At 34.1% G+C, this 26,024-nt stretch overlaps 1 protein-coding gene across 6 annotated transcripts in view; it reads left to right on the forward strand.

The window, feature by feature from the left end:
• LOC102084168 (contactin-associated protein-like 4) overlaps positions 1-26,024 on the forward strand; it is a 257,060-nt gene that overhangs the window by 76,790 nt on the left and 154,246 nt on the right. For all 6 annotated transcript variants that reach the window (XM_065045789.1, XM_065045788.1, XM_065045785.1 and 3 more), the window contains exon 3: positions 8,649-8,842. In XM_065045789.1, the coding sequence (XP_064901861.1) occupies positions 8,649-8,842 (194 nt within the window). The remainder of the gene's footprint in view (positions 1-8,648; positions 8,843-26,024) is intronic.

Here is a 26,024-nt window from a genome sequence, read left to right on the forward strand (position 1 = left end):
GCTTCTTTAATTGGGGAGGGCTTATAAGGCAGGCTCAACAGGACTGGATCAGTGTTCACAGGTTATTGGAGTTTTGAAATTTTGACAGAACCTTCTTTCAATGGCAACAACTGAATAACTCCCTCCAAGTAGGCAAACCACTTCTGTACTGTTGCTTTCTGTGCCACTCTCTCGGGGGGGGGAGGTGACTCTTTGAAGATTGAGTTTAGCAGAGGAAAAGGGCCTTGCACAATAGCATCCTGTGACATACACAGTCTCTCTACCTCCTTCACTGCTCAGATGAGTGAGAAGAGTTTCTTTTCCCGCTCTGAATATCATTGTTCAGTTTCCTTGGATGTGGTGGAAGAAAACAACAAGGGCCATTTTGGCCCCCTTTAGAATATGCTGCAATAGGAAGTATGTTCTGCAAACCCTCATTCCACCCTTAATGGGTCTTGTGGGTGCAGTGAGCCAAATTTCTGGTAGGTTTTAAGTTAATCCCTTAGAACAGTAAGGGCCTCTGTATGCTTTAATGTCCAATCCCATCTCCTTTTTTTTTCAGAGTATGTGGGCGATCATTGAAAACCTGGGATATCTTTTCTCCAGTACCCTAATGTGCCCAATAGGTGTTGCAATTCTGCTTTGCTGTTTGGGGTCTGCCCCTTTTCTGTAGTAGCTAGGCCATTATCAGGCACTGCTATGCCTCCCACTATCCATCAAGCCCCTAGGAATTTAACTTCCTGCCCAGGACCTTGGAACTTGGAAGGTGGAATATCCAATCCATTCTGTGCCAGTAGGTTCCAGACAGTCTCTGCTACTTGCCCAACCTGTTCCTTATTGTTTGGTTTGACACTAAGATGTCATCTATATATTGATAAATGCAAATGACAAAGGGCACCTTCACAGTGTCAATGAATGCAGCAAGGGCATTGTGAGAAATGGTAGAAGAGTGCTTGTACCCTTGAGAAAGATTATTAAAGGTGTACTTTTTCCCTTTCCAGGTAAAAGTGAATTGTGCTTTGTATTCCTCCCTTAGGGGCATCATGAAAAACGTATCTTTGACATCTAAGGTGGCCATCCATGGATGGGCTGCTGTTTGTATTGCAGTCACCACTGAGGATATATTTGGGAAGGCAGCCATTAGGGGTGTGGTGTTGCTATTCAGTTTTCAATAATCAATAGTTAAGCACCACCGCCCTTCAGGCACAATGGGTCACAAAAGATGCTAAAAGAGCCATCAACTGCCCATTGAATGCTATGGATCTTAGGGGGATGTGCAACTGCCACACACACTCTAAAAACAGAAATCAAGAATTATGAATATTCACAATTGTCACAATATGGAGGACTGTGATTAAGGTGATTGCTGAGGCTGGAACTAAAGCACAGTTGGGGGTCAAGTGTTGGGAAGGCACCAAAAATGTATTATAACACTCAACTTGGTTTAAGAAAAGGAGAGAGAGAGAGTTAGAGAGTGATGCCAGCAAGATAGTCACTACCATGGATGCATGGATGTCTTGCAAGACCTTTATCTTCTTCTCCTGGAGACTGGTGGGGAAATTCCACTTGTGAAGCATCCATCATGGGGTTTTATAGTCTCCACCTCTACGATGAGGTCTAGCTATTGCCATGTCTACACTGTTCATGTGATTGCAAGATATGTGTGACTCCTGAGTGCACGTGCTGAGCATCCAGTAGGGGTCTCAGTTGTTAGGAGGCCCCATCATCGCGGTCTACCCCACTTCTTCACAGATGGATTCTTGTCCTTGTTATAATTATTATCATATCAGGAAGTAAGGAGTGCTGCAGTTTCCACCGACTCAAATGCCTACCAGCTTAATGCTTGAGATACAACATCTATCTGTGTGTTATAACAAGGCAAAATTTGATTCAATGATATGTGAAAGATGCAGGATTGTTTAGATTTTAAATCTAGCACAAATCAAACAATTTTAATTCATTAAAAATATCAAAAGTTTAGGAAATTTTCCAATCTTTTAACATTTGGATTATTTATGAATATTACATAAAATGAAATAAACTATCTATTTGCATGTAAAAGTCACTGATCAAGCTTTAAAATTTTATTTAATTGCTGCTAGGTTGGATGAAACCAGCCTCCCAGTAACTACAGGCACTCAGTTAACTCATAAACCATCAATGCAAGCTGCCATGTTGCTACTAAAATGAGATTGAAAAACGGAGCTTCATGAGTTAAGAGAAAGACTTAGTACTTCAGAAAAAAGTATGTGGTTGCTAGATGTGTTCAGTAAATTAATGTATTTTAAGATAATTACATTGTATGAGTACAAACATTTTTTCAAATAGTTAGACTAAAACCCATTAAAATAGAATCTAAAGATTTTATTTTTTATCTGTGTGTGCAAGTTCAACTCAGTATATTCTTCATATAACAGAACTGTGTAATGCTTCATTTCTTTTACAGAAATAAAGCATGAAACTTGCATGCTTTTGCAGTCTGAATGTATAGTACATGCGACTAATCTCAGTATTAGCAAGAGACAGTGGAAAATAAGAGAGTTAAACACCCCCTGAGACAAAGTTCAAAAATAGTGTAACTAGATATAGGTTGTCTCCCTTGTGAAAATGACTTCTCTGATTTGCTGTTAGTTCACAAGGAAAGATATTTCATCAGTATCTCCTAGAAAATACAGCGAGAAGTAACTGAAGAAAATGTATGCTTTATATAAATAACACTGGCAAAAAAACCCAAACAAACAAAAACAAACAAAAAACCCCACCAGAATTAAGGTGAAGACTGTAAAGTCAATAATTCAGAAATTTTAGGATGACAATGTTCTTCCTGTAAATCACAGTTTAGCCTTCTGTGTTCATACATTTTGACACAGTCTTGGTTAATGAACACAGTATGTGCATCACCCTAGACACTCTTGAGGACCTTCCCAGATTTCCCAGAAACTTCCATACCACACAGCATGAACATCTGACAAGCTTTTTCATTTTCAGCAAGATCCTTTTGACATCTATTATACCTTCAATTCTATGCATCACCATGTCTGGAGTATGCTACAACAGGAAAGATTCTGCTAGCCACCACAATTTGGTACTTACATTAATCTTGTCGCAAGGACAGGACACACTGTAAAAAAGACTATAAAGTGCTGGCTGAGGAGTTAACACGCTCTAATACTGTTTCCTGCAGAACTGGGCAAACACTTCATCTCCATGATGATGCAGGTAGCAGTCAGATGCCAGGAGGACAGCTGGTTTCTGATCAGTCAGACAGGAAAGCTCTGAAGAGCCCTTGGCAGCTGAAAACATCGTGTGAATCCAAGTGGTGCAATGCTGCAGGAAACCTTGCAGCTGCTGAATGATCATCCATGCCAGGCTGTGGCTTCACACAGGATGTAGAAGACATCTTGCTGCTTCTGCTGCATGGCTATTCTGTAAGGGTTTTACAAGGTTTCGGTCAGTAGAGGGCTGGCAGAGGGATTCTGGGGGTGCATCATTATTGTAATCCCTCAAATCAGCTATCCCTGGCATTAGAAGTCTGTGTATCTGTGCATCTTTCTCTACTTTCCATGGCATGTAGTGTATTACGATAAGGGGAAATATGCCATGTGGTGGTGTGCCTTGCAAAAAACTTCCGGAAAATACAGTAGTAAGGCCAGAAGTATCTCCCTCAGATGGCAGCAGTTAGTGCTGCCATAACAGAGACTTGGCTTTTCAGCCATTTTTTGTCTACAGCTTTCTAACTTGTTCTATAACTTCGTTCTGAACAAAGCTCTGCAGTCAGAATGTGAAAATGGTATTTTTGCAGATGGACTTTAAAAATTGTGCTGTCAGCACTGTCTGCTTGATGACTCCTGTTGGTTATAATACAAACCTCCCTTTCAACTGAAAAGTTCAAAATTGTCACCAAACTTACCACAGTTACACAATATTCTAAGAAGGCTGAGGAAACCACAGCACTGCAGGATCATGCTGTACCTGAAAGTGTTACTGTATGAACTGACAATTTGGTGGTGAAAGACGAGTAGTCTGATCTTGTGTGATGTGTGCCACAGACAGAGCATATGCCATGGATGTGGACTGTCCAGCTTGTAGGTGGAAAGTCCTATATTTAACCTTCTGGGCTGGGTGTTCACAAGGTTTTCATACTTGTCTGATGCTGCCATACTGCTCTGCACAGCCACAAAAAAGACAAAACAGTACGGACATAAAGATAAGTCTGTGGAGGCTGCAACAGAGCAGTTAAGGTGCAACCATTGCAATCACAGAGAAGATAGTGTCACTTATTGCTCCTGAAGTAGTACTTTTGAGGAAAATCTTGTTTGACCTCCTCTGCAGAACATGTGAAATACTAGTGGAACCTTTATAGAAAGTAATTGTGAGCATGTGAGATTTAATCAGTGATTTAATTTTAACTTAGTTAAAATAGGAAGGTGTCAAAAGATGAATCTCTTGGCAAATATTCAGTCCTCTGCTTTAATTGAGTAAACAGCATATTTTTTCATAGACTGATTTGATCAGGTTTTGTAGATCTTGTGTGAGACCTCAAAACCAAAAAATATAACACAAGAATTTGCTTTATTTGATGAAAAATCAAAGTATTTTTAATGACAAAATTTCAATGACAATGACAAAATTGTTTTGGCTAAAATTTATACTTTTCACAGAAGTATTGCAATGCACTTTAGTTTTCAGTTATCAATACTAGTTGTATTACTTGCTCAGGAAATGATGAACCATACGTTGGTGTGTAACAATGATTATGGGACAAATAAATTCACTTGGGATTCTTCTGTATTCACAATGATTCATCATTTTGTATAGTTTTCACAATCCTATGATTTTCTATGTGGTTCACTGGCTCTGAAGGAATAGGCCTTTTGGCACTTCAGCCCAACCTTACTATGGCTGTTTGGCCTCTCATTGTAATGCAGGATCTAAATTATTCAAAAAGAGCTGCAGGAATGGTGAATTATTTTTTTCGTTTGTTGATTTCCACAGTACCAGATGGCATGGCTGTGGCTGTCAAGGCTGTTGGGTTGTAAGGAGTATCATGATGCCCTGTCTAATCAAGTGACCCAGCAACCCTGCCTCGAATACTTCCCTATTACTTTCCTTGCAGGGAGAAAAGCTTCCTGTTGTGTTGTATGCGATATTTTCCTTAAGACCTGTTGGCGCTGAGTAAATGCTACCAGTATAGGTGGGAGGAGGTGAGATATAGCAGGGAAGGCTATGTGAAGGCAAGTGTAGTACAAAGGAAAGTTACTATATGGGAATTTCAAGGGCGAAACTTCTCAATAGGAAAGAGGAGACCTTCATGAAGACTGCATTTACCTAAAAGAAGGATAAGGAATTTTTACAAGTAGTTTAGACATTGTATTAAATTCACTGTCATTTTATATTGCATTAATACCTTTTAGACCTTGTATTTTACCTGGAAATATGCATGTTATGCATGTACCTGCTTTCAGGGGAGAGATTGAATGAGGAACATTTCTCTGAGAGGGCTGCTTGAGAAAACACTGAGATCTTGGTGGTGCCTTCTCAGAGAATAAACTTGTGGTATGGTCTGTTTTGCAATCTTGGCTTTACAGTAACAAATACATTATTAGAAACGTGTTGTTGATGTAAGGTGTAATATCATATAACACATTTGGTGAAGAGTTGTGTAGTAAGGCTCTTTCACTTCAGAACTAAGTGGAAACATTGAAGGTGTATGTCAGAGAGCAGGGCAGGCTGGCTGAGTCAAAATGGGGTCCTGAGATCATAGTTGGAGGTCTCATGAGAGACTGGGCAGAGCAGTGCCTGGAGAGCATTAATGTTGTTTTAGAAAGATCAGTGAAAACAAAATCATGAAAAGACATAGAGAAACCAAAAGCTTCTGGGTGGGAGACCAATGACTAGTCTGGAAAGGACACTCACATGGCCTTATCTTCAGCACAAAATAAAGTATCTTATGTCCTTTTAATTCTTTGTATATATATATATATATATATATGCATACATATATTAGCAAAATTTGCAAACTCTTGTGTAACTATCTCTAAATGTATCTGTGGGTTTATGTTGTTGATGAGTACTTGGAAGTACTGCTAGAATAGATTCTTCTTAAAGAATAATGGACTATTACAGCACAAGAAATTGAAAATAAACATGGAACAAAAGTTTAATCTTTTATTTTAAAGAAATAAACACTTTTTCACTTAGTGATACCATTTTCAAAAAGAAAATGTAAGTGAACATAAATGAGCTTGTCCTTGGCTGTATTAGGAAGTGGGTGTGTTTTCACTGTTATACCTAGTTATTTTATGTCAGACAATAGGAGTTAACAGCAGACTTTTCTAAATCCGTTTTTATTTAATTTGATTTAACCTGTGGATTTGGGAAGTAAAATACACCAAGTGGGAAATTTAATTTAAATTACTAACCTTTATCCACAAACACACACTCCCAATGAAAACAGATTGACAAGAGAAAGTCTATGTAATTACATCTGCCTCCTTTAACCGCAGAACACCATTTTTACTTTATACTTATTTTCATTGAATACCTTACTTAGGCAGATCCTCTTTTTTTAACTTCTTGTTCTTCATTTTCAGAAACGGATCTATATTTCTTCTGTTAGATGTGGTCAGTTGTGTCTATTATGTGTCAGAACTCACAATTATTAGAGACAGTTCAAATTTTTAAGGAATATGTTTCCAGAAACTGCTAATTCTTGCCTATTTTGTCAACTTATATATGCAAACGTTTTTTTTTGAGTTATATGATGTGGATATTCCTTCAGAACTGTTTTGTTTTTTTGAAACGTTCTAAATATGTTGGAAAAGAGTATGAGTAGGATACAATGGTTGCCTTTATGTCACAGTGGGATTAACTGTAACTGGTTTTAAATTACCTTGCCAAATAATCATATGACTAATTATGATTAAGTGAAAATTCAAATCCCTACTCAGGTACAGTTTCTATGGCAAACAGGTTCATAAAAACAACAGAAAATTCATGTGTAGAAAGTGGTATATATCTATATATATCTTGGATCTAATGTCTCCTCTTATGAAGAAATTAATAAAAAGAGAAACTCAATGTGAGTTAATGCAAAACATCTCCAAGTATTTACATGAAGTTCTAATTACTGATTTAGATAAAGAGTCAAAAAAACAACAAAAAAACTCCTACACAGTCTTTAAGTCCAGCCATAGATTTAAATCTGTTACATTTTAATTAGTTCATGAATGTGTGGACAAAGGAATTGTTACATATGTGGGGCTTTATGGATTTCTCTCAGCAGTTTCTACTTACCTGGCTCTGTAGAATGAACCTCACTTTTCATGGCTTATGAACAAGTATAAGATACCCCACCATTTTATTTTTAAATGGCAGTTTCAAATCCCTAAGTAACAATTCTTTTTTTCTTTTATTATTTTCCTAAGGGAGGTAATGTCAAGAACTTGACTCATGACCCTGAACAGAATTAAACCATAGGTGATGTTTTATTTATGAAATGTTATGCATCTTGAAGCCTATACAAGCATAAGATTGGATTGCAGTTTTCTATTTCCACATAATACAATGTTTATTGATTGTTGTGGGAACTAGATATATCTGTGCTTCTTGTTCTGTGTTTGTACGCTTTAAGAACTTTTCAAGGTGCCTCTTACATTTTGTGACTTTGACTGAATTAGGTCCAAATCTATGCTTGCAAAATGGATTTTTTTATTGTTTGTTATCACTCTATTTACTAACATATTGGGTGATAAATGTGTCTGAATATTTGCAAATTTTGCAAAATATTTTCACAAAACATTTTTTCTTTTGAGTTTATTTGCAACATATCCTTGGTCTTTTCCATCCAGCTTTACAGACAAAGCAGTAGGCTGATCTGAGTAAATAAAGGTAAACCAAGGAAGACAAGAGAAAACTGAATTGATATGTCTTTCTTAATTCAATATGTCTTCCTGATTAGATAAATATTGTAGGAGCTTTATATATAGCTATACATTAAAGGTTAAACTTTATCTTTGCAAACTGGCCTATCTCCTGACTGAAACTGCATGTGTATAACTAACTCTTTCTTACTGTTTTGCCTACAAATTAGTTGGTTGCTTTAAGAGACACATGTACATTTGTCATCTAACTGTGCTTTACTGCTTTATATACAAATCTGTATAACCAGATGTCACACAACAGAATCATGCAAAATGATCCAGGTTAAACAGGACCTCAGGAGATCTTCTAGTCTATATAAAATGAAATTGATATATATATATAAAATAAATAATCAGCATTCTAAGTTTTTACTCTAAGAGCTCTGTCTAATTGGATAATTAGACATGTAGAATTAATTTTATAAGATAGAGACAGAAAACAGGAGTTAATAAATCCATAGATTTAATAGTTATAATTGGTTACATATATCATTTAATCTGTATCAACTTTTCAAATAATTGTTAAATTATATCAACACTGCTTTGGTGCAACTAAATCTTGGATTAGGACTATTTGTATCAGAAAGGACCTTTAAAGATCATCTAGTTTCAAACTCCTGCCTTGAACAAGGACATATTTCACTAGACTTCATTGCTCAAATTAATTAATTGATTTTTGCACATGCAAGTTTTGTGTTAATTTGCTTCTTTCAGGAACATATTTCAACCTTTTTCATTCTTTTTAAGGTGCTGGTGGCTGGTCTCCACTTGTGTCCAGTAAATATCAATGGCTTCAAATTGATCTTGGTGAAAGAACTGAGATTACTGCTGTTGCAACTCAAGGTGGTTACGGGAGCTCCGACTGGGTAACAAGCTACCTTCTGATGTTTAGTGATAGTGGACGAAACTGGAAGCAGTATCGTCAAGAAGAAAGCATTTGGGTATGTTATTTCAATAATGAGAATTAAGTTTCTGCAGAAGACTTAAAATACTTGTGCTATACATTGTTGAAAATATAAGCAAAGCAGTGGAATATAAAGAACGCCACTCTAAGTTTTTAGATAATCAAATATACAAAGTAATTTAGCTTTTCACAACATGGAAAGCGGTAAAAATCAAGAAAACATCCAAAACCTAGGCTTAACATTATCTCATTAAGTCTCGGGGAACTATTATGAGGACGAAAAATGTACCACAAAATCTCTTTTGTTTTGCTAGATACAGTAAAGTTGTTTTTCCAAAGTATTGATCTCTGTGGGATAAACTTGGATTTTCAATTAGGAAAAAAAATACTTAATTTTTTTTTTTTTTCTGGAACATTTAATCAGATGGTAAAAATAAGCAACACAAAGAAATAAAAATCATAACCAGGAAAAAAACAAACAAACAAATACAACCACAGTTTATTTAAAAAACTAATAAGTATTAAGCAGTATTTAATTTGATCATCTAATTCAGAGTCTAGTTTCTGATGTTCCAACCCATTTATCTTCTGCTAGCTTTGTAGTTAATATAAATAAGCCTTGCTATGCTCATCACCTTTTATTCACATGGATTTTTATTGAGAGTGAAGGACATGCAGTACTAGATGACAGGTCCAAAATCCACAAGAAAAATTGAACGATACAGCTCTAGACCAGGGCTACATCTTTCCTTGTTCTCAATAATAGCAGCTTTGACTAAAGGAGGAATATTGACACTTGCCTATGATTTTATCCTGTCAAGTTACTTGTATGATTCTGCCTATACAAAGAGCTGATTAATTTTTAAATTTCACTAAGCTTTAGGCTTCAGTTGTTTCTTGATGCAGTTAAACATTATGTTAAAATGTATTTCATTTTATGCATTTTAATTTTGTTGACTTTTAATTCAAAATGTTCCTGTCACTCTCATTGTCAAACGCCATCCATGGTATAATGAGATTATGCAGCGGCTTACTTGTTGCATAATTATCCTTCTTTTTGAATTTGCTGCATTACTTCTGTTTAAGATTACATTTTCATAACAGAGAGAAATAAATGATTTTCTAATCCATATGGCTGTGGGGAGTGAGAAAAGAAAAACAATCCTCCAAATGTTAAATGAGCATAAGCTGCAATAATATTGTCTTTGCCCATCTTCAGACAGACTGATAAAATAAATCTGAGTGGTAGAGCTGCTTGATGTCTTCAATGAAGGCTCTTTTGAAATCTCATATTGGTATTGCAAACAGTGATATAGTTATTTCTTGAATATTGCCACCATTAAAATATAAAACAAAAGTTCCAAAATATTGTTAAATGCTGATGCAGGTGTACGGGTAAGGAGGTATTTAAATCTGTAGGAGGGGAAAAGTAAAGCTTCAATTCCATTATCTTAATAGAAAATGTTATTTTAATGATAGCAATGCAGATTGAAGGTATGGCTTGCAGGCAGTGATGTAAACCATCAAATTCAAGGATAGTCTATTGATATTTTTTATGTATCTTTATTTAGGATTTCTGCTTCTAGGGGAATATATTTTTTGTTTTCTAAAATAATGCATAGGTGCAGTCTTGGAATGAAAGTCTTAAATCTCTATTTATTTTATAGATTTTCTCTGACTGTTATCTGTTTATGTTAAGTGTTCTTAAATGAAATGTCCTAGTACATTTCAGCCAAAACATCCCACATTTTATGATCCACACAGTGTTATTTCTTCCTTTCTAACTGAGTCATTACCATATTACAAGATTGCTTACAAGAAGTAACATTTTTCCTTTTTATTTTTTTTTTTTTTTTACTAATACCATGCATTAGAGAGACAGCAGATGCCCAGTTTTAGGGCCCTGTGCTGATAGAAGTGCTTCAGAATTCTTCACTGTATGTAAAGATTCGCCCTTTGTAACCACTCATCTAAACTTAAGTAGAAAAGATATTCTGTACAATTTCACAGTTTCCTACTTTTTATTTTCCTTTTCAAGAGTTAATTTTAAATTGTCTTTGTCATCTTATGGCTTATCTTAAGTCAAGGTTCTGAAGCTTCTGTCATCAGTGGAGCTGATCAGAATTTTTTCACTCACTGTAAAATTTTTATAACAACTGGGATGCAAAGAGGACTATCTAGGTATATGCAAATGATGTAGTTATAAAAACTTTATTTTTATTCACTGGAAAGGGAAGCATTTTCTAAGGCTGGTTCTTCTGACCTGCGATGTCTTTGTTAGGTTGAAATTAATGATATACAAGTGTCTTACCCCTCCCCTGTCTATAAAATGCTCCATTGTCTGTTGGTGCTGTGTTTTGATGTAGATATTCCGAAGTCAGGTGATTTAAATCTCCTCTCTGTGGCTGCTGAATATGATTTGTTTTGACTGTCTGAATATTAGGAATTGGTTTACAAGGAATTATGGTGACTGTAGTCTTTACCCATGGAATACACCTTGATCTCATGGACAGTTCACTGATAATTTAAATGTATGCCTTACTTGCTGTCTTATACCTGTAAGGAGTTTACCTTTCATGTAGTTCTTTATCTATTGTTTAAAATCCTTTAATTACTAAAGATACTTTTGGGAAACTAACTCCATTACAGTCACTAGGACTGCTTGCATTGTAGATTAAGTATTTATATGTATAGTCGTATATAGTTTTTCAGTAGTTTTTTTACTAGTACAACAAAAAAATCTATTTGCACTCATTTTTATTTATTTCCTCAGTTACATGACTATCACTATCTTTTCTAAAGTTGTCTATAAGTATTTTATGTATTGTTCTTGATGCTTACAGTAAGATTTTTCAGGCAGAAATTCCTAGGATCAACATAAACATATTTATAAAAATTGGTACAGTTCTTGTCAAGATGTCTCAAGGGCAATATTTGTTATTAATGGCAAAATACATACTTTCAGACAGAAATATTTATTTTTGAGAAGAACTAGTTTAATATTGGAAAGAGATTAATTCAGATCAATTTTAGATTTACTTTAATGTTATCGTAAATGTAAATGTGTTTGAACAAGGAATGTTGTGTGTATTTATGTGTATGTTCTTCAATCTATTTCTGTTTTTTTCCATTCCTTATGGTGTAATGTCAGATGCAGTAAAGCCAAATCTCCCAAGCCCAACCTTTTGCATAGTTATTTTTCTTCTTACTGCTAAAATGAGCAGTGGTTGCAAATCTGTGTATATGATAAGCTACCAGATTTTCACTCTGGAGCAGACAATTCTTTTCACTTTTTTCCTTTCAAACTTCAGGCAACATACAGTAAAGCATCATAATATATATACGGTAAACTTAAGGTTTGGTTCAAGAAGAGCTAAGAAAATTTTTACATCTTTAAATATTGCCTTTAATATTGGTGCTGAATTACTTCTTCCTAGCAATTTGAATTCTAGGTATCATCACCTGTATTTTACCTAGGACGACTCTCATACTGTAACTGATAGTTTGTTTTAACTATTTGGGACTACATATATTAATCCTTTTAACTAATGTATTCTTTACCTTTAACTAATTTTATAGTTTTGTATCACAAATGTTTTTATGCTGTCTACTCTCTCCTTAACCTAACTATTTAAATGTTTCTTTAAAAGGGAGAGCAATAAAGTAGCAGATTATATTCTCCATCATTTAAAAAAGAAAAAAAAAAAGGAGCAATGAGGAGAAGAAGGAGAGGAATTTACAGTTTGAATGACAAGTTTCCCATGGCTGATAATTTCAGAGAAAGCATGAGTGACAAAGCTCATGGGGAAATGCATCACAATGCCATTCATTAGCAGGAGTTTTGAAGAAGAAAAAAAATACAATTTGTCTTCAATTAAAAGTTGACTATTTCTTCTTTGATACAGAGAGGGAAATACACAGAAACTCAGCCTTAGGTTTTGTTGTTTTCTTGCTTTGCTGTATTGTTGTTTGTTGATTTTTCTTCTGTGTGTGTGTGTTTTGTTTGTTTTTTGTTTGGTTGGGTTTGGGATTTTTTTTGTGGGAGTGTATTTTGTTGTGTTTTGTTTTTCCCTGAGAGAATAATGATTTATCCATTCTATAACTATGATTCAATTTTCAGTTTTATTTGTTTTGAATATTTCTTCTAAAATGTCTATGCAAAGCAGTGGAATTAAATATTTCTACAATATTAGCTAAATTTTGGGGAAATTCTCACAATTTTTACAACATCTCTTTAAAAGGCTAATCTTTGCAATGTAGAAACATGTTTATGTCTGTGTATGTTCGCATGTATATTTAAATTCTGAGGTCTGTTTTCCATTTTATTTACCATAGCTGAAGTTAAAGCTGGAAGTCTATAATAATTTACTCATCTTGTGAGTTTGAATAGAAATAGTTCCATTTAGCAGCTACTATTCTGATGATATGTAATAAAAATGTATGAATGTTGAGTGATTTGTTGTGCCTGAATTGCTACATGTATTCCCAACTTTACCTTTCAAGGATTTGCAGTGTTAAGAGTTTATCGGAAACTTCCCATGCTGTAAAATGGCTCACCATTATGCAAAGTCCCGATTAAGGAATATTGATTAATAAGTATTCTGTGATAGTCACATTATATGATTTAAGACTGTGGAGTTGCTTCACAGTTTTATTGAAGTTGGTGGTTCTTCCTCAGTCTCAGGAATTCATGTGTTTGTCAGAAGCTATTATGCTCCTCATTGGAGAAAAATCAGTCACTGTTCTTGATCATTATCTGTTTCATACTAAAAATAAAAGGCTAAACCTGCCTATTACTTTACAGGACTTCTGTTGATTCCTTCTTTGAACCAAACCAATTTCTACTATTTCAGTATCCCAAGGCAAAGATAATTTAAATGAGTACTCCATCACTACATTTTTCTTAGGTACAGATTCCAAAAGTTCTGACTTCAGTACATAGACTGGCATGTCACTTTTTCTGTTGCTTCTAACAGAAAATAAAGAACCTCTTTATCTAAGAATTAAAATAGAGCATATGGTGATGACTTCCACACAGTTGATTCTGGTGTGCCTATACTTATTGTAATTTATTCATCATTCACTTGTCTTGCATTTTCAACCAAAAAACTCCCAACAGAACACTTTTAACTACTTGACTCAACTATGTAATGCAAGGACATATAACAACTCAGCTGCAACTGACCTCAGTCAGTCTGTAATATAGTCAGAGTGAAAAACATAAGAGTTTGTCAGGTTGCATAATTATAAGTAAAAATTCAAAAGTGCACCAATATGTTTAAAGTGGTTAAAAAGATATGTGTGCAGCTTTTAATTTTTGAATTCTTGCTTGTAAAGGATAATAGCATAAAAGACAAGCAAACTGTGTTTTACTTCATTATGTATATTAAAGATCCTCCACATCCTATGCAGAGTGTGTGTTTTAAATAAACAATAATTGAAAAAACACAAACCAAACCAAAAGCAAACAAAAACCAAAACAACCAACCAACAACAACAACAATAACAAAAACCAGACAAACAAAAAATCCCAACCAAACAAAACTGAATGTGTATCCCAAAACTGCCAAATGTCATCAAACTGTCTTGACTTGGAAATGTTCTATTTCCAGAAGGTTCATTATTAGAGCAATAGGAGCTGTCGTGGCATCACTAGCATCCAAATCAATAAGTATACAAATACAATTCACAAAACTAAGAGCCACAGACTAGAAAGATGGGAATCAAGAAGAGAACAGTGAAAGCTACTGATTATCAAAATCCATGCAGGTCAGAAGTAAGCTTTCTGGTGTTGTTGAATTACACTAAAGGTTCTCAGGATCTGAAAGTGAGAGAGGGGACTTCAAAGTTTAATCACACATAAATTAATCAGCTATGTTATGCCAGTTTAAGATGATAATTGAAAGACATTCACATTTGAAAGTTTGCATGTAAAATAAATATAGAGATAAATAGAAAATTACTTCATTTCATAGAGTATGAAGAACAATATTACATAAACTTCTGTAGTTCCATATGTATATACATTTTAAAAATACTTTTTTTTTTTTTTTTTTTTAGACAGTATATATAATGGAAACAGTTTTGTATTTTGTGTAGCATAATTAACTTATTTACAGCTTAATGTAACATAAGGGATCTTTTTTGTTGTGTGTGTTTTGGGGGAGGGCCAGGACATGTTTCTGTGTAAGAGATGAGCACTGGAAGTGGGCATTCTTATCTTCCATTTAATGCATGCAAGATGGGTCCAAACAAGAATCTAAAATTCAATCTGAGATAACAGAGATAAGTTTTGATGAAAAAGACTTGGATACTTGAATTCAGACAGCTGAAATGTTACATTTCTTGGTGTGAGGAGGAGAATACAAACAGGTGCATAATTCGTAATTAATAATTTATTCAATGAACGTTTGCATTTTCTGCTTTAGAATTGTCTGTTAAGAGTGTGGTTAACATAACTGAATTTACTATTTACAAGTTATTTGTAGAATAATGCTTTTGAAGATGCACTGTTATTTTTATTGTTATATTATTGCTACCATTCATGAACATATCCTGGGCTGTTTTGAATATGTACATAGATCACAATGATATGTTTAAATTCCTCAACTAAGTGACCATAAGTGTTAAGTTCAGGGCTCCCTGAATAAAAGTTCAAGGTACTGAATTTGAAATTAATTTTCCAGAATAATTCTATACTAATTTCATGACATTGTGGTGAATATGTTTACATTACCCCACGAACTAGAAAACCGTGGGTAGGGAAAACAAATGAGATATGAAAATCATTAAAAGAATTTAATTTAAAGAAGATTATGAGTGATCAGTTTTAACATCTGCACAGTTCAAGGGGAAATTAAATCTAGGCATCTCAGTACGGTTAATCTTCTGAATATTTCTAGTAACATCTGATTTCTTGCCCTTCCTCTTTGTTTCCACAGCAGTCACTTATCTTTTGTAATTGTCAGAAATAGTACATTGAATAACATTTTCATGAATAACTCTTTAGTTACCTCGTACAATGCTATAAAATTACACAAAACCCGACATCTTTGTATTCCTCCCAACCAAAACAATGTTTCAGTCTATATACATGCACACTCACAAATGCAAAGATAAATTCCACCATGGAGAACAGACTGTTAAAAATTCTAATCAAGAAAATTTACATAAAAATATATCTTACCTGTCTATAATTGAGGGAGGCATGGGAAGACTGTTGTCAAGCAATATTACTCAAACGTTGTTTTGCTCACTGCATGGGGAAGAAGCTTACAACTGTGTAGTTAGAACTCAAAAAGTTAAACAGTTGAGTGGAAAAAAGTGCTGGGGGATGTAGGAAGAGGCAGAAGAAACTGAAGGAGAATACTCTAACTTGGGATAAAAGGAGCTTGAAGGGAAAAAATGAAAAATGAAGTATGAAGAAAATCAGAGCTACAAGAAATCTTGGAAGGAATAATAAATGCATCCATCTATGGTGCGAAGCTTTTGTGAAACTGGTTGCATGCACAAGCTTCTATTTATGACAAAGACATTATTATATTTATCTAAAATATAAACATTTCTGAACTTATCTTTTAAGGTTTTGGATATCCACATGTAATTTTGTTTAAAATGAAATTTGACCACACTGTTATTTTTAGACACTTAAACAGCAATCTAATAAGACTAATTTAGTAGTCATAATGGTTAATGCTCTATATAAAATAACTTACAGTAGGTGAAGGGATGAACACATACATCAAGATTAACTTGTCCCAGAGTATTTAATACAGGCTAAAAGGAAGATTGAAACATCACCTAATAGTGCAGTGTTCTAAGTGAAATCTAGATAAATTGCTTGGATAAACATTAAAGAAATGGCAGCACACGTGTGGGGTGAAAAAAAATAGTTACACGCACAGAGTTAAAGAAGCCATGTTTAGCTAAGGACAGCAAGACGCTTTCAAAATATGCAGGTCCAACAACAAAGATAATTAAATGTTCTAGTAGAAGTAGACATTCACAGATTAGTTTTAATGGTCATGTTAGTACTGCAGTCATTAAATTGCCCAGATGACCATGAGTTTTGGGAACCAAATTTTAATGTGTTAGGATATTACTTTCTCACTTTAAAGACTGCTGCCCCTGTAAACTGTTAACTTAGCACTAGATTTGAACTCTGGGACTAATCTTGATCAGAAATATTTTTCTGAGAGATACTTGACACATCAAGCCCATCTTTAGAAAAAGCAACAGAAAAGCAACTACAACTTGCTGTATTTGTGTAGTATACTAGAAACAGCAAGTAGCTAGTTTATTTCTACTGCTTTTCTCTGCATGTTTAGTTAGTGAGTTTGTGCTATAAAAGCCTGAGCATGACTTTGCACTTCTAATATGCACAAATCCTGGAAGAGACAGGTAGTTTTATAAATATCAGTAGTATTTTTTCATTAAGGTGTTTATTTTATTTAGACCTTTGTTTATCTCTAAATATGGTGATGGTGGCATACTGTTTTTCCATGAAATTAAGTCACTGTGGTAGATGTTATTATGTGTTTTTTCTGCTCATGGGTTATCTTAAAGTCATTAACACTACAACATTTATTTGGTCGAAAATACTGTAGGAAGTACTACAACTAGAAAAAAAAAGTTTTAGTTCTTTGCTTCTCTGATATAATATTGATCATGTTCTCATACTCACATGAGAATTTTGTACTTGAACACATATTGCTGTCTGAAAATCACTTGTGATTAGTGCAAAAAATTATAATATGGATAGGAAAATATTGTCCTTATTTTCAACAATAGACAGATTGTGCACATTGCAGATAACAAGCAGATAATCAAGCTGTCTTCAAAGAAAATATTTCATCTTCATAAACAGAATAGGATGTGTTTGGTCTGTTCAAGGACATCTGAACTAGTAAATAGTAGCAGACCCCACATTCAACTTCTCTCCTGTTTACCCCAGCCACTCTCTTAGATGTAGCAAAAATGCTTTCAGAAATTGATGTGCTTGGAAACATCTTTCTATTATACTAATATTTGGTTTACACATAGTATAATCCCCAAAATTTAAAGTTAACCAAAGAGAAAGCCCTATTTTTTGTAAAAACTTCAGTCATTGGACTTCAGAGAAAACCTCATGTTTGTTTTGAGTATATATAGCCTTAATCCTGGTATTGTGATGGTCATGCCATTATGATGGTATGTTATCTTTACAGCACAGTTGTATTTGTATTGTCTTCACAATTCCCTTTCAGATACTTAAAATTCCTTTGGAAAACTTTTCAAACATTGAAGTTATAGATTCTTAAAAGTAGAAATAGAAATTCTGGAATCTAAGTGTTGCTGACTTGCTTGAACCTGATAGCTCCAAAGTACACTTGGTGCCCAAATTCCTATTTCAACTTATAGCAATCTGATTTTTTTCTGTAGTATTTCGGCAGTTTCAATCCAATCTTTATCTGCTTCTGCTCTTTCTCTGGATCTGTATTTCTGTAAAGGAGATACCATGATTAATAACTTTCTCTTACATTGTTGGATGATAGTTTTCAGTTTGAATAGGAACAGTTGTGCATCACTAATGTTTTAAAATCAGGGATCGTTGGTTGGTTTAGTTTTGTCCTTTGCTGGAGTAAATACATGTAAATACATGTTCATGTACCAAGCTATTGTAGGAGTAAGATATGCCATTATGCTTCTGTAGCTATTCTGTTATGCAAACACAATACAAATACCTTTTATTTCTTGTGCTGTGTGATCTGACACGAAATTACCACCCTGCTGTATGGTCCTGCATGAGCTGTTCAGATCGCAATAGCACACTGTACTCTGAACTCATGTCTAAGTATTTGCTGGAAACCTGGATAACCTCTGCCTTGTCATTTGTTTATGTAGTTAAAATTGTAGATAACGGCTAGGCATAAAATTCTAAACACTGTTAGAATATGGAGACATTTTTGGGAAAAAGGTAAAATCTGTTCTTAAAGTACATTTTTGAATTGGCAAGGATAGCTTAAATGTAGGGTGAATCTCTACATCTAAGACAGAGTTTATAATGGTTAATTATACAAGGAGAATAAGTTTCAAAAGTATGTTTGAAATTTCTGTTGATTTTTTAAGTTAAATTATCATATAACTCTTAATACGAATACCTTGTTTTATCAATATCACCTTCAACTGATATTGACCTGACCAGTATCTCGATAAAATCTACACCATGCATATTTCTTGGTTGACTAAGTTTCTGTGTGATCATCATAACTTTATAGTTTAGGGTCATTGTGCCTTGGTGATGCCATAAAATTTGCTAAAATTTTACAAGCTTGTGCTTAATATTTTTTTTGTTTCATTTTTTTTGGCAAAATGAATCATGTAAGAACAAACAAGATTAGTAATCTACATATCAATACCATGTAGTTTCTTGTTGCTGTATTTTAGGATGCTTTTGTAAATGGAGATGAATAGTATTCCTCTGCTGGACAAGTATTTAATTTTTAGCAGCACCCATTCCTATGCTGAATAAACTATTAGGTTTTTTCTGGTAGACTAGTGTTTTACGCATTTAAGTCTACATTTTCTATTCACACATTTGCTACCACTTGTTTTAAAGGTCAAAGTTAAGCAGGTCTAAAATGAACTTTATTCCATATTTCATCCCTTGTATAAAACTTTCTAGATTTAAACTGTGAAAAATATATTTCAGTGTGTTTTAAAGAAATTATTTAGCAATTATAGCAACACTATTATATCTAGTAAAGACTTCTGTGAGATCAGTTCTATACTTTGAAAATTCCATGAACACCTTTTTCTTTCCCACATCTTCAATCACTTGATTTTTTGAAGGTCACTAGCCCAAACTAAAATATCATGGACAGGAACTTCCTTAATGTGCCTCAAAGTGCCCTTTCACCTATTTCTTTATATAGTTAGCTATATGAAAATTAGCTGGAATTGCATGGGGTTTCTTTATTTCCAGTAGTGCATTAAAATATCAGAAAAGTTCTATGAAACATTCTAACTTATAGAATTTAACTTCTTTTAAGGATATGTATTTCCTTTTTTTAAATTATTAATTTCCTGTATCTATTAATTTACCTCCATTTTTTTTCAGGTGAAGGTCACAATTATTTTATTTAAATCCCATGCACATACTGAAACTCTGTTTGACATCTTTGAATATTTTCAGCTATGAAAAAAAAAGGAATTGAGAACATTTGAGAACATATTTTTGTGTAGACTTCAGTAATTCTAAGAATTTCACATGCAAAATAGCTAAGTTTTAATTTTACTTGTTAGGTAAAGTTTTATTTTACTTAGTGGACAGAACTGGCTTACTATGGCCTTCACTTTTCTGAGCTTAGGCTGTAGAAGTCCTTATGGGACTCAATGGTATTTGCAATAGTAATCTTTTTTAACTAACTGTTTGTGCAGATTTTTGCTCCTATCCCAGCATTTATTATTTATTAAAGTTACTGGCAGGAATATTTTAGGAAAAGTGATAACAGCTTAACTACATAATATTTTGCATCTGAATTATGTAGTCGTAGGCTTTTGTGATAAGTTCTTAGTTAAGGAATTGTATGGTTTTTGTGGAACAGCAAAAACCAAGTTTTAATTTCTAGTCATAGGTGTGAGGTAGAGTCAGCATAGCATTTTTCTTTATGTTTGTGAATTACTATTTTGCCTTTTTTGAAGAATGATAGACTTCTAGAAACACATACCTTTAAGCCTCATATGATCACAGAATCAAAATGTATGGAATTAAAGGTTTTTTAAGAAATATCTGAAATGTGCAAAACATGATTGGAAGAGATAAATTACATTCAACACAGTTTTCAAAGGTAAGAAACCTACTGAAATACTGTTGTTTTGTGGTGGTTTTTTGTTTGTTTTTCTTATCACCCCACTTCTGACCTCTTGAGAAAATCAAATTGATTTATCCATATTGTTCTATTTGAGGTGATAAACTTTAGCCATGTCAGATTGTCCATAGAAATGTAGATCTATATGCTCGATGTTAAAAACTCAGTGTTCTTATTCTTGCTGACCTTTCCATTCAGCTATGAAAACATATAGATATCAACATTTTATTAGATGTATGCCATCAGCATTATGCTTACTGTGTTAGACTTGTTATGTATTTCAGGAATTTCTATTTGCCAAAACATATTACATTTTTAAGATTACTAAGCTAAATAAAGAATAGAAAATGGAACAGTACAAGCTGGGCTTGTCCTTGGCAAGAGCATGGAACATGATAACAAAGCAACAAGGTATTTTTTCTTACATAATAGAGGTAGAGTTGTTATTTATATGTTCCATAACTTCATTATATTCAAGGATTTCATAGCTTGGTTGTAAATGTATTTTTGCAAAGTCTATGAGGGAATGTGTGATATGAGTGGACTATAATTTTTTTCAAAGATTGTTGGTCCCTTCTGATCAACAGTTCAAACAGCAGAAGAACAATAATATCTTAAAACATAAGTAAACAAAGACTAGAGAAATCGAAAAACAAAAGGCAGAAAATAGTATAGTTTATCTGTGAAACAGAGAAGGGGTGGGTTTTAATTGTTTTTGGTTGTTTTTGTTTGTTTGTTTGTTTTTTTTCCTTAATGTTGACAACAGAGGCATGTGAAAAATAAAGTTGCTGGCATGGTGAAGAAGTACAATGTCTTTGGATGGTTATATTGAAACACATTTTTTGCTGTGACTTGATCGGAAAGATCTTAGGACTGGAAATGCAAAGGAAGACAGTGCGAGAGTTGACATAAGATTTGAGGGGAGGACAAAGCATACACGAGGGAAAAGGCTGGAAGGATAAATTGCACAATTTAGAGCCACTTCATAAAAAAGAGAATATGAGAAAAGGCTGTGCATGGGAACCTGAAAATAAAAAAGATATAGTAGAGAAAAACCTGTGAGAAATCCAGGTTAACTGTACTGAAGATGACAGATGTCAGATGAAAAACTAGACAGAGAAAATCTGTTTTCTCCTCCCTGCTGTTCCTTAATCCCCATTGTGTTCTGGGACACAGAGTAGGTGGTGGCAGTTGAATGAAAGCATATCGTGGTCCAGGAGAGATTCTGTGTAATCTAAACCTCTCTTGGCACAACTTGAGGTGATTTCCTCTTGTCCTATTGATTATTACTTGGGATTGTTACTTGGGAGAAGAGACCAGCTTCCACTCACTACAACAACCTCCTTTCAGCTAATAAACCTTCTTTTCTCCAGACTAAACAACCAGCTGCTGGTCTCGTTAGACTTGTGTTCTAGACCCTTCACCAGCTTCATTGCTCTTCTTCAGACACACTTGAGCTCCTCAATATCTTTCTTGTGGTGAGGACCGGACCTGATCACCAGGCTGTATATACAGTGTGATGGCACTCAAGATGATCTGTTCCATGACCTTCCTTGGCACTGAAGTCAGACTGACAGGCCTGTGGTTCGCTGGATCCTCCTTCTGGCCCTTCTTGTAGCTGGGCATCACATTTACTAATTTCCAGTCAACCGGGACCTGTGTGGCTAGCCAGAATGGCTGATAGATGGAAATTGGTTTGGTGATCACCTCTGCCAGCTCCCTCAGAACTCCTGGGTAGTTCCCTTCTGGCCCCATAGACTTGTGCTTGTCTCGGTGTAGCATGTCTCTAACAATTTCCCATTGAATTATGGGGGTTTCGTTTTGCTCTTTGTCCCTCGCGGGGCTGGGTGCCCCTAGAACAACTTGTTTTACTATTAAAGACTGTATCTACCGTCATATTCTTTATGGTGAAAAGCATCATTATATGCTTTTTTCCAAAATTAATTCTAAAACGCAATACTAGTTTATATCAATATTAACAGGTTTTTTTGGTCACTTCAAAAGATTTTGCCTTTTGAAACAAAAATTAGCTATCTTGAAAAATTACAGTTACTATTATGAAAAAATGTTACAATAGAGAAGCTACTGGCAGCAGTATTTTCTTATGGTTAAAAGCTGATCTTGGGCTAAGTTACCATATTTGGCTTTGGCTTCACAAGATTAGCAACTTTCTGATGCCAGACAGTGTAAAGTAGAAGAAATTTTATGTTATAATTTTGTGATTGAAAGTACAACTCTTCAAGACAGACTACTGGTAAACAATAATTTCTGGCTAGCTAATAATCGTATGTAAATCCGTCCAGTCTTCATCACTTTTGTGCTTGTTTTGACGGAATTACCTCACAGACAACAATATCTTTTAATGTTGAGAAGGAACAAGGGACAGACATATGTGTTAAGAGTTTTGGCATAAGAAAAACTGCTTTGTTGTCTGTCCACTGTTCAGCCAAATAAATTGTTTGCCACTCATTTAGTCTGTAATCTGAGTTAGCATATTACCTTCAACAGTGTTGAGCAGTGTCTTTTATGAACCCTTTGTATTGGTCTTAAATCCTCAGTTGTCAAAAAGAAACAATTGAAAAAGCCTGCTATGTTATGGAGGAAAAAGTGCAAACACATGAAGAATTCTGCATTGATCTTTTGTGACTGAAAGGCTCTGTCTTCTCTGTTTAAGTGCTCTTTCTCCTTTTCCTTGAGTCTGTATATGAGTCAGTCTTATTTGTTTGTAGATGATGATTAAAATGGGAAAAACCTCAAATACGTTTGGAGAAATCCACAAGCAGTTCACATGGGCATTTTTATTCCAAGACTGATGATCAATACTTAGAACTGAAAGTATGCAGCTGTGATATAAGCATATTAAAAGGAAGACAGATATTTAAGAAATCTTAAAAATTACTAGAAGAGCTGCCATATTGTAGCTTGAGTTTTGTACAGCAATTTTGTTTCTGTTCACTCATGTAACCAAAACTTTTCTATCTTCCTATTAGGAACATTTCTTCAATACTATTTTTAAAAATATGTTCAATTGAAAAGCTTGCTCAAAACAGTGTCAAAAACAAAGGATAAACTTGCTAGTCAGCTTCTATGTGGAAGTCAGATTAAAATTCTGGTAAATAAATGTATACTTTAAAAGGTTTATGTTGTACTTTTTTTTTTTTTTTTGAGAAGTATCAGACTTGAACTGAAACGTGTAATTCTGAAGTAGACGACAAAAGAAGGCAAAATTACTTTTTTTTCATTTTGGAAATGTTTTACATTCAAGCCATTTGAGTAATCAGATTTATTAACACTTTACGAAAGGCAGAGCAGTGAGCCGTTGTAAATAACAGGACATAAATAGGACCCAGGTTTATTGTTTTGTCATCTTTGCTGAAGATGAGGTGTTCAATTTTGTTTTGTCTTATTTATCCAAGGTTAAGATATATAGCCATTTTAGCAGGCATGGATCTTTAAATCCAGCAGGAAATCCTAATTCTACATACTGTATGATTTCTGGCCTTTAGCTGTTAGACTTTGCACCAGACTTGCCTTTTCATTAGTGTCATAGTGCTATTAAAAACAAAACAAAACAATATAAAACAAACAAACAAACTGAAATAAACAACTTTAGTTAATTTCTGTTTATTAATCTGCATTTCAAAGTAAATATAGAAAGAAAATAATTCTTCAGACCCTGGAATGTAAGAATATCTTAGTTAAATCATACTACAAATGGCATGAAGAAAAGAGCTAAGTGATATAGGATCCTGTGAAATCTGTTGGAACTAGGGTCATATGTTTGTTTGTTTGTTTGTTTGTTTATTGACTCTCAGTCATAGCAGGTAAGAAGAAGCTTTCCACAAACTAGCAATAAATTGGAACTATTATTATCTTTCTGGAATTCCAGACACCTTAGACCTCATGGGCTCAAGCCACTAATACATATTTTTTGTTCGTTTCTTAGGGGCATTTCAAGACCATCATCAGTTTTCGGTTTATGTGTATTACTTCCCATATGTGGATTTTAAGTTTTTCTTCCATTAAATTCCATAAAATTTTATTTATTTGTTTTGAGACCACGAAGAACTTCCACTATTCCATTAATAACAGTATGATCTTGAATATACTGATAGATTTTTATTACATCCCCCTGAGTCTTGTCTTTTCCCATCTATGTAAATGTTTTCATCTGTTCCTCACACATCTTATTTTAGTTCTTGAATATCTGTAGAATGAGAGTAATCCAGATTGTAATTTTCCTTTCCATTTTTAATGCATTTAGAATGAGAATAATACTAATTTTCCCCTGGTTCTGTTGATCTGTATTTCTTGTGTTTTTGAATTACACCTGGAGTTAATTTAATGCTCATTATAATGTGAAAAAATTAACAAGTGGACTAAGAGACTTATGCAACTCTCTATATATGGCTTAGTCCTTCTTTGCTACAAGTCTCTGGCACACAAAATCTGTAGACAGCCTGCAGATCTCAGGGCTTAAACCATCAGAGGACACTGAACTCCTGAGACACAAGGAAAAAACGTAACTGTTCACTCTCTGTCTTGTTCAACAAGAATAAAATAGGCATAGCTGCTAGTAATACCCTTCAGTGCCAATTTTTTAGAGTTGCTCAGATGTGGCAAGTAATGAACAAGTGGTTCAATGGAGAACACCATAAATATTTATTTGCTGCAACAAATACTAAAGAAGACTTTATTTTTTTGTGGATTCCTATTCGTGGGAGTACAAGTATGGTGTTTTTCTCCATCATAATAAAAGGATAGTAAAAAAAAATAAACAGGAGATTGATTGCAGATCCATATTCCCATTTTCAAATTCTTTGTCACATACAGGCACATTCTATTTATCTATTCTGTTATCAAAATTGATTTGTTTCATTTCTGTTCTATACTGCAGAACAAATGGCAGCTCTACCAAAACAAAGCAATGATAAATAAAAAATATTTCCATTTGACCTTTCCTATGTTTTCACAACTCATTAGTCAGCAGAATACATTCTGAACTAATTCAAATAACTGACTTAAGAAATTTCTGTCTCTAACTTGTGGGAGAAGAAAATAAGGAGGAAGGTACAGCTTAGACCAAAGTTTATTTGAGGGTTAATCTTGATACTATATTTGTTTAATAGTTTGTAAACTATTAAAAAAAAATGTGGTAAAAAATCTAGATGTGTATGAATCAATTTTAATGTTATTAATTAATTTTTGTTATCCATACATCAAATAACAGAGCAGCTTATAAACAAAGCTGGAAAACATTGAGTATTGCAGCAGTAAGAATAAAGCACCCAACAGTAGTAGTAGGAGTACTTGAAAGAACATCAAGTCTTACATTTCACACCTAGGAGATGTCTACCAACTACTAACATG

This window comes from Columba livia, chromosome Z (genome assembly GCF_036013475.1).
Source record: "Columba livia isolate bColLiv1 breed racing homer chromosome Z, bColLiv1.pat.W.v2, whole genome shotgun sequence".
Lineage (NCBI taxonomy): Eukaryota > Metazoa > Chordata > Aves > Columbiformes > Columbidae > Columba > Columba livia.